General features: G+C 37.2%; 1 protein-coding gene across 1 annotated transcript in view; it reads right to left on the bottom strand.

Annotated features, from left to right (window-relative positions):
* Positions 1-253: 253 nt before the first annotated feature.
* Positions 254-9,823, bottom strand: part of ASCC3 (activating signal cointegrator 1 complex subunit 3) — a 261,017-nt gene continuing 251,447 nt past the window's right edge. The window contains 5 exon segments of the mRNA XM_033054769.1: positions 254-857; positions 950-1,125; positions 2,927-3,133; positions 8,937-9,087; positions 9,604-9,755. Coding sequence (XP_032910660.1) covers positions 722-857; positions 950-1,125; positions 2,927-3,133; positions 8,937-9,087; positions 9,604-9,755 — 822 coding nt within the window. The 3' untranslated portion in view covers positions 254-721.

Below are 9,823 nucleotides of genomic sequence, written 5' to 3'. Positions count from 1 at the left end.
TGTGCATATATATGTATGTACATGCATGTAAAGAGCAAACTTTAATAATTATCTACATAGATTGCATCATTGCTATACTGGAAATATTTTTTTATGATTTTGCTTGCCCTTATAAATAGATTTACTGCTCATATAATTAATATAAATTAGTGAAATTTTTCTTTAGATTATAATTTTTAAAATGTACTATGCATGAAGATGATTTTGTTACTACATCTCCTATATTTTACTCCTAAAAATACAGTGCAAAACATTCTGGGAATATTTTTATTAAACATGAAATATAACACATCCATCAATATTTTCAGCAGCTCTTAGATCAGATTTTGGTTTTTTCCCTATAAATTAAAAAAGTTGACCATTTAAACGCTATTAATAGACAGGCCATAGAACACTTTTCAAAATGAAGATGATAGCCCTGAATTTGCACAAATTACAATATTGTTCAGTCTTTTATTTTGATGTTTTAAAATTCAGCTAACAATCTGACTTCTGAGAGAAGAAAGATAAAACAAGAAAAGACAAATCTTCACAAAGGAGTAAGGCCACTGTGGCTAACTCGATGTCAGCAGAGTTAATACAGCAGTCACTTTCGGTTTCCCTGTTGTCTTGAGGTTTGAAGTTGGTTCCACTAAGGCAGATGCATTTTCAGACGTCCCAGAATGACCATGTCTTAGTTGCAGGACTAGTTCTTTAGACTGGGTGGACTTTGCAGACAGCCTTACTTCAGAGCCAGGTGGCTCCTGGCCTCAGTCCCCTCTGTGGTGCCTTGTGCTGGTACAATGTTCAGGTAAATGTCGTACTGCTGGTCCATGCCAAGGTAGCTGTCACTCATGAGATACAGGGTGTAGATGCACCTGGAAAGTACAAGCAGCATTGTTAGTTTGGGAATTGGGTCTTGACTACTTGGAAAACATAATAACTAAGAGAATTTGAGAGTTTGTCATACTTTCCAGGAGTCTCCGGAGTATAAAAAGCAACGGAAACAGTATTTCGATTTCTGACATATCCGGTTCTTTTCAGGGCGATGAGTTCTTTTTTATCAACTTCTCCCAATATCAAAAACCATCCTTCATCCTTAACTTTGGGGAATCTAGGAGCCATTGCTTTACTGTCCTGCTTTCCCTGTTGGGGAAAAGAAACAGCTTAGGAAAACTAGAAATCACCTTTCCAAAATGATATTTTTCTTTGAATGAAGAACACCTCAAAGCCACATTTCTGTCAATTGTTAGGTAAGGCTATTAACCAGACTAAAATAGTGTTATTTCTTTCCAGAAGAAGGGTTAAAAATTAAAATTAAAAATCACAGTCCTCAGAGAAAAATCTAGAACACAAGATATTTTTCCACTTATTTAGTAAACTACTAAAACTTGAATGGAAATACTATTCACTTTCTGTAATTTTATCTAATATATTCCAAATACAGAAGGGTTAATTGTAAACGTATATCTTTAAATAAAGCTAATCAATTTTATTCAAGATTAATATAAAGACAAAACCAGCACTTAAAGTATTTATTTGAGTTTGATATAGCAAAAGGGAAGATTATTTCAGTGATTCTTTAAGACAGTGACTTTACTTCTGGAACCTGAAGACAGAATGATGCACACTCAATCAATGTTCATTTTATGTTTTGTAGAGGGAAAGGTTTTACTGAAGATTTATATGGAAGAAGAAACACCACCACAGTAATGAAGCTTTGGGAACAGTTTGTTCCAGCTGTTTTTTACAAAAGAGGGATCACATTCTAGGAGAGGTTTATAAAACAGTGATCACTGCATGAAATGCTTCTGCTCCTTTCACTACCATGGCTTCTGCTTAGGAAAAGTCTCTGCCAGTAAATAGAATGATGTATGGATGAGCTTTGGCCCTTTGTTCTTCCTAAAACAAAAGTTTCCCCTTGCAACTATGATGAATCTGCTGTACTTGGGACAAAAAGTCTTTTAGGAAACAAGAATACTTTTCAAATATAATTCTTAGCTAATGCAAGATAACTTCAGGATTTTCAACAGTACACATCTGGCTCCACTATTATGGAAATGAAATTGTTTTAAGAGTCTCAGAAGTAACACCTAAAACTTTTGATCTCGACTTTTATCTTGAGCTCTTTACATCTTAACAAAATGCTGGTAATTACAATTCTTAATTATTAGAAATGTTAGAGAAATTAATTAGCAAAATTATAACCATGGTGGTCTCTATGCTGCTCGTGGTACATAAATGACAGAAAAAAGGCTGGGATAAGTGAGTGACAGCTCTGTTGTCAGCAGTGCCTGACATGAAGGCAGGTCCAGCTCTCCTCAGAGCTGACATGCAGGTACAGCCAGGTACTGCTGCTGGGAAGAGCAGATGGAAAACAGTGCAGCTCCTGGAGTTTCTGTCTTGGCACACCAAGATTTGCTGAGGGCCCAGCAAGCTGAGCAGCCCAGGAGGCAATGGGATGTGCTTTAAATGGCCAAAGGGCTGGGACTGAAATGTAGGCAGGTGAAATGTAGTGGGAAAGAATTTTATGTGGAAGTTGTTCTAAGAACTGTTCAAAAAAGCATCAGATGTAAAATATAAGGAAAATATTCTCAGTAAAGACCTGAGGATGTGTTACGATTAGAAATGTATTTGTAGGTGTGAGTCTGGTATGCAGTTTGGAAGCATCTGTGAATGTAATTGGAAAGCTTATAAATTAGTTTGATTTTTTTTTTCATTGACTTGGTCTAGGATTTTACCTTAAGAGCCTACTTACTATCCTGTTGCAACCATAAAAACCCACTATTTTCTTCACTATGATGCAAAATAGGCTTTGGAAATTTTAATAACTTACATATTACTTAAACCATGTACAAACCTATTATACTGTATAAAGCATCATTGACAATGTAAATGGATTGTTGGACACTTGTGCACTTGGGAAGAAAATGATAAATAAGACTACCTGGTATCCCATTTGGGTTCTGTGCAGATTTATTTGGAGCACATACTCTTGATCAGCATGCAGTTTGATCCATCTCTTGTCATCTCGTGTGTCTGTTGTCAAAGAAGGAACAGGTACTTCGTTCTGTGGCTGAACTGCATCATCCCAGCTGCCTTTAATGCTCAGACTGACATTTAGAATTGGCAAACGGCACAAGAAATTCCAAGCCTGTAGAAAAAACAGATCCCTATGGATTACAAGATAATCTATACAATCATTGTCACTCTAGCAATAACAATTCAATGTGCAGTCTACATATTTATCCTATATTAATAATATTTTATTGTGTATTAGAAGAGATGTTATTGTACAACTCTCAATCATAAGCATAAAATACTTTTCCTTAACCTCTTATGCTACTTTCTTCCTAGCAAATAAAACAAATGTAGAACTCCTCAGGCACATTACACATGCCTTACTAAGATTACTGATGTCTGAACACAGAAAAAATTCCTTACTGGTCCAGATTAAAGTATTTTTTCCCTATAAGCCACTTAAAAACTAGTATAATTAAGTTTTAAATTAAACTTCCTCAGCATAATCCATAAAGAACAAGTCACTGCAGTGCTAATTAGCAATAGGCAAACCTCAGAGAGTTCAGAGGATCAGTTCAGATAATTAACCAAAAGTTCAACTGCATATCCAAAGTTATCCCTATTTTTTTTTAGGTTTTCTTGCATCGATCTTCATGAACTCTCCTTCTTAGAGGCTTCCTGAGAAACTTTAAGTCTCTGTGGTGTCTCTTGAACTGCAACAGGTCCTCAACTTTCTCATCCTTGTGCAGAGAACTGTTGTTAGAGGATACAATCTGTGTAGCTCAATATGACACTCTCTTAACCTTAAAAAGGCATCCTGAATATGCAGCCCTATGTTTCTCTCATTTTGGTATCTATCAGACAAGGAAAAGCAGCTCTGAGAAGCTGTGACAAAAATGGAAGGGAGCAATGTAGGCTTTAATTTAGTAAAAAAGAAAATCAGCATGTTCGTGCAATGAAATTTGTTAGGAAAAAGAAAAGGGAGTGGCTGTAGAATGGAGGCGGTGATTTGTGGCCCTTCTATGGCTGAAAAGGATAGATGAGGATGGCACTGGAAGAAAAAAACAAAAGACCAAGAATCACCCTCTGCCCTGCCATCTTTCCTCTCCACCCCCAGAAAAGAACAGCAATCAGCATATATGAAAAGCTAGAGGGTGGGAAGGAGAAGAAGGAAATAAGAATATGGGTCTTGGTAAAGAGCCATCAGACACCAAAATGGGAACTTGTGGGAATGAAGAGGGTAGGCACAGTCACAGGGGCAATAGCACGGAGCAGAAATGTTTTATCTGGAAAAAGACTAAAGCATATTTTATTTTGGTATGGGTTTGACCATGTAGTGTTTCAACAAAATGTACTTTCATTTAGATTGTGCTTGATGTGTCCAATTACTTTTTCTGTGCTGGAAGCCTAGAGGCCTAATGAAAGCTCAGTTTGCTTTTTGCAGACCACGAGTCATACTGACAATAATAGTACATGGAGTCATACTGACAATAATAGTGTATGTCAATACATAATTAGGGATACAGCAGCCAGGGTAAGCAGACCTAAGGTCGCGCTGCCCTAGGAAAGGTGGTGCTGTCTCTCTCTCCAGCGTTCTCCCCTCCAGCTCACTGTGCCCCTCTCCATCCCTGGTATGTTGGCATTGCCATGCTGGGATTGTGCTGCTACATGGATCAGCTTGCTAATCATTTTGGTGACAGCATGAACTTAGATCAGCTTAAAGCTGATTGTGGCAACATATTCTCTAATCCTGCGACTCTGAATAAGCATGAGCCTTCAGTGCCACTGAAAGAAGTGGTCCAGCCTCCTCCCCTGCTGGCACAAGCATTCACGGAGCCACTTGGCTATGGGCCATTTTGACTGTCAGTGAGAGGGTTGATAGGATTCCTCCTCTCCCCTCGTCCCCAGATGCTTATTCCCACCTCCTTGCCTGAGGCAGACACAGGGTTTGTGCAGCTGTGCGGTGAGCTGGGTCAGGGGAGGTGAAAGCGGCACGGGGAGGGCAGGACTGCCCATTTCGGCTGCAGCACAGGCTTATTTGGATTAAAACAGCTGCATTACCAGAGCCTGGCTGATCTAAATGGGAAAACTGGTTTCACTACAAACTAATCTCTCTCTCCTCTTCTGTGTATTGCATGAACAGCTGTGTCTGTTCAGTGCAGAAGGTGGGGAGGGCCAGCTGTGAGCGCTCAGGAACTGCAGTGTAAAAGCAGGGGGCACAGATGAATTGCACCACTGTTCTTAATGGTGTCTTAGCTAGGAAAGGACAGGAAAATTGTAACAGAAACTAACCAGCTAGGACTTTAAGGAAATAATACATCTCTCTTTGTCCCAGCTCTGAAAGCAAAAGGGGAAAAATGGAACCCTTTTTAAGAAGGCGAAAAAAAATACCCGCAACATTCTTGACCAAGTCCTTGTTGCCAGGATTGTGATACATTTAATACGCAAGACTACTAAACCCACCTCCAGCACAACACACTGGATGACAACTTGTGTAGTAACATCTCAACTGGCAAATGATTTTACATTGAATGTAAAGGTGTTTAAGAAGAAATTTAGGGTAAGAACTCTATAGACCCACTGTGTGAGAGTCTCTGTGCATCTAAGCAGGGTATTTCTGCTGAGATCAGGAGAGGCACCTCTCTCTTGGATATAAATCAACCTGGTATTCACCTCTTTGGTTGTACTTTAGATATAATTTATCTTGAAAGCTTTTATGTGTCTCAAAGCACAAGACCCATTACAAATATGTTAGAAGAAAGTTTATTTTCAGCAGAGATCATAATTCATTAACTCCTTTAATATCATTGTTACTTGTTACCTTTATTATAGTCTGGTGAAGAGTATGATTTGGGCTGGTTTATACCACACAATCCAACACAATCTATTTGTCAAAGGCTGTCATGTCCTCATGCAGCTTACATGAACTGAAGTTTACAAACAAACCAAAGTAACTCTAAATACCTTTCTATTTAGATAAGAAGTAGATTTAACACGTCATCCTGTGATGGCTATTAACAGTTGTATTTGATAATCTTAAAAGGTCTTTTCCAACCTAAAGGATTCTATGATTCCTTGATTTATCAAGTCTTGTGTATTTGAAAATTAAAGGCAAAGTTAGTACTGCTTGATCATTGATACAGTATGCTCAGCAGGCTGCCTTTTTATCATCCATGCAATGTGGGGAAAATGAAGAAATGCTTTCCTCACTAAGGAAAAATTCAAGTAGTAGCTGGTGAAAATGAAAAATAGATTATAGGAACACAGATACTTCCAGAGTAAAAGTAGATAATACTGTAGTAAAGATATTGTTATTTATTTTCAATCTTGAAGTTTCCCTTTTCTCTTTCAAAGATATCAATATCAACTTAATATTTTAAAAGGTGCTTAATGTAGAAATGGAAAGAGATTTATTAAAGATACATGATTCACAATGAATCATTGAAAGATAGAGCTTGGTTCAAATAGTGGTGTTAGTCTAAATAGTTTGAATTTAGCTTGTCAGCTTTTAAAGCTCCCCTGATTGTCAGTGAGGTTTGAAATTATAATACTAAATTCTGTAAAAGTAAGCTCAGGCTCCCATGTCAGGTATTTTTTGACAATTTTACTGGGTTTTTGCTGTATAGGAAGACACAAGCACATATCACATCCTTTTAAATATGGCAACATATCCAATATAGACATGCACGTATATCTGCATACGTATAGATACATACACATTTATCTACCAGAGCCATAGATTCAAATAATAATCAAATGAAAAAATTGTCACAAACCTTTGGGAACATCATTACTATTTTTGCCAATAATCTGTCTCCCCAGGACCTAGCCTAATATTCCAAATCCATGAGCAGCTTAAAGAGCTGCTATTTTAAATTAATTACCAATCTGCTTAACAGGCAGTTTCTTCTTTCCAAATGTAAAATTCCTTCCTTTTCCTATCTGACTGAAATGAATGTAAAGCTTAAGTTGTTTTACCAGTTTCTTGCTAGTAATCTTTAGCATTAAGATAAGGGTTCAATATACTTTGAGTGAGAAGTAAAAGGTTTTTTAGGAAGAGAATGGTTTTGGCAATTTAGTGGCATATTTATCAATTTATTTGACTCTATTCATGTCTGGTGCCAGAAGGCTAAGCTTAAACTCTGTAGTCTGATACTCTTTCTTTATAGAAAACAGAATACAGATGCTGAAGAATTTTTCTCTTGGTTGGCCCTGTCTATGTAAGCACTGAAAGACTTCCCGTATCAAGACACTCAACAGGCAGTCTCAATATGAATTTTAATTCTGTACAAGGTATTACCATAGTTGTTTTTTTCTGTAAAAAATACCACAAGGAATATAACATATGGGTATAAAGGTTTTACATTTGTAGTGCCCTGCACAACGCAGTCATGGCTTTGCTATAACCAATACAGCCATTCCCAGTTCATGGAAATGAAACTTTCTCCTCACATGATGGCAAGACATTATGTTTTTCCCTCTTGTATGCATCTGTATTTACAAACATAGATATATAGAGGCATAGAGTCATTTGCAGTGTGAACGTACACACCACATACACACAAGCTATTTTTGAAGAAACTGCTAAGACATTTCAATACCAGCCAAACATATTTATCTGAGGATTAATCTTCATCTATTGAATCAGACGAGAACACTGCCATGCATACAATTATTTAATTAGCAGCCAAATCCTCTGCCAGTCAGCAGCCGTTCCAGGCATACTGATGGGGCAGTAGATGCAAATCTCACAGTAGTACTGCTTTTTCTCATTACTACTGCAATTAGCACTTAAATTGATGCTTTAAACATACTAATTTCTGGAATAATTCAGGATTTGTATGTTACCTGGGATCGCCTCACTGCAGAGACGACACCAGATTGCTACGCAAATTGAAGCACTTTTGAGCCAAATAACCATCATCATATCAGACAGAGCCAATTTGCATTTGCTTTTAAAGATAACAGAATGGCAATTTATGCAAATAAATTAAGTAAGTTTACTTCTGAGTTCTCCCTGAACTAATTATAACAATGTTCTAATTTTTTATCGTATCTAAAAGTTGGACTGAAATCAATGTGTATTGTGTTAGAAATCTGTTGTTAAAGGAAGCCTTTTTTTGATGTCAATACATTTTCTTAATTCAAAATTTTGATGATAATTTGGTTACAAACGCAGATGTCTGTTATAGACATTTAAGTACTTTTTTTCTTGTTTGCATATCAGTAAAAGGTTTAACTGAAGCTGAACAGTCAAACTGTCCTTTTAAACATTCAAATAAAAACATGTGAAGTATAGCTTTTGAAGTTTTCATCTTTCCTACATTTATTTGAAATCAATAGATTTAGAATGTGATGAATGCTATGGAATATAGCTATCCTTTGCTGCAAATGCCTTGAAAATCAAACTGAAAAGAAGAATTGAGCAGCTCAACATTTTGGAATAGAATTTTTCCCCCTCCCCTGTGAAGTATGAAATTTTCATCTCCTTTTACTGTTTCAAACAGAAAATGGGTGCTGGATCATTTACTAAGAGTATTGTCAGAAAAAACAGTGTTTGACAGACCATTTCAGAAATCAGCTATGATGACATTTGCAATGCATGTATTCCTAGTGCAGAGCTACGAAAAGGTGGATAACACTCAGCAGATTGAATGACCTGGAGAAGCATCTTTAGAGCAGAGAGAGATGTGGCAATATCAGCCATAAACGAGAGTCTGTTACTGCTTAGCAGGGAATAAGTGAGAATAATATTTAAAAAACAGGCAGAGAAGAACCTGTGTAAATCCAGCAGTACCTTGAAATTAGAGCAATGAATATGTTGCACTTTATACAGAATGTCACATGGTATTTACTGAAGGAGAGAGAGTATTTCTTTGCCCAACTACTCTTCCTTTCCAATCACAATGATAATGGTCACAAATAGAAAGTGTTACCTGTGAAATGTGTGCTGCTTGCAACTCACTGCCCACAATGGAAGCAAAAACATTCTCTTTTCCTTCACAGGCAGCCATTAGTTCGGGAAGACACTCGATAGGTCCTTGGTAACCTCCACGCACACTCTTTCTTTGGCCTTGGCTCCACTTCCTGATACAGACAGCAAAACATATGCCCAGGGGGGGAAAGCAAACATTTGTATTCAGTTGTTTTGGTGGTAAAAACTCAATACTGCGTTCTGTTTTTAAAGGGTGGTCATTTATTTTTGGTTAGCATTAATTACTGCATCATCTAAGCGTCTATAGAGCTTTGCATTATCTATGCTGTTAAGATGGATACTAATGTAGTTTTATAATGGATTAAAATAAAGAGATAATTAACATACAGAGTTAGATTTGTTAGTACTTGGAACCTTTCCAGTGGTCTCTTGTTAATTTGTCTGGAATCATGGTTCTCAAAATAATCTGTGGGGGTTAATTAATCAATGAATATTGAAAACAGAAACAGAAAATCCATTTGGGAAAGCATCACTGTGAACTCATCACTGAGTTCTGCTTCTGATTTGTCAAAGAACATTCTCGGGCACAACAATGCCTTTCAAACACAATCAGCAGAAGGAAGTGGAAAGAAATTGGAAACCTGCTAATACTTAAAAGAATTACATACCGAAAAACGTAAAGATGCTGGAGCTCTATATTTGGCAAAGTAAGCAGGGATGAGTCATGTATCCATCTACCCTGAACCACCATCTGCACCAGGTTGGTTATGTTCAGAGCAGTCACCAGCCAGCCATGATGCGCTGCAACATCCAGCATTGCCTGAGCAAAGGAGACACATAACAAAAAAAAGGAATGCAAATATAATTGCACACCTGGTTCATACAAGG

The sequence above is a fragment of the Catharus ustulatus genome, chromosome 3 (assembly GCF_009819885.2).
Source record: "Catharus ustulatus isolate bCatUst1 chromosome 3, bCatUst1.pri.v2, whole genome shotgun sequence".
Lineage (NCBI taxonomy): Eukaryota > Metazoa > Chordata > Aves > Passeriformes > Turdidae > Catharus > Catharus ustulatus.
The sequence above is the reverse complement of the archived record's forward strand: the minus strand, read 5'-3'. Positions and strand labels throughout refer to the sequence as shown.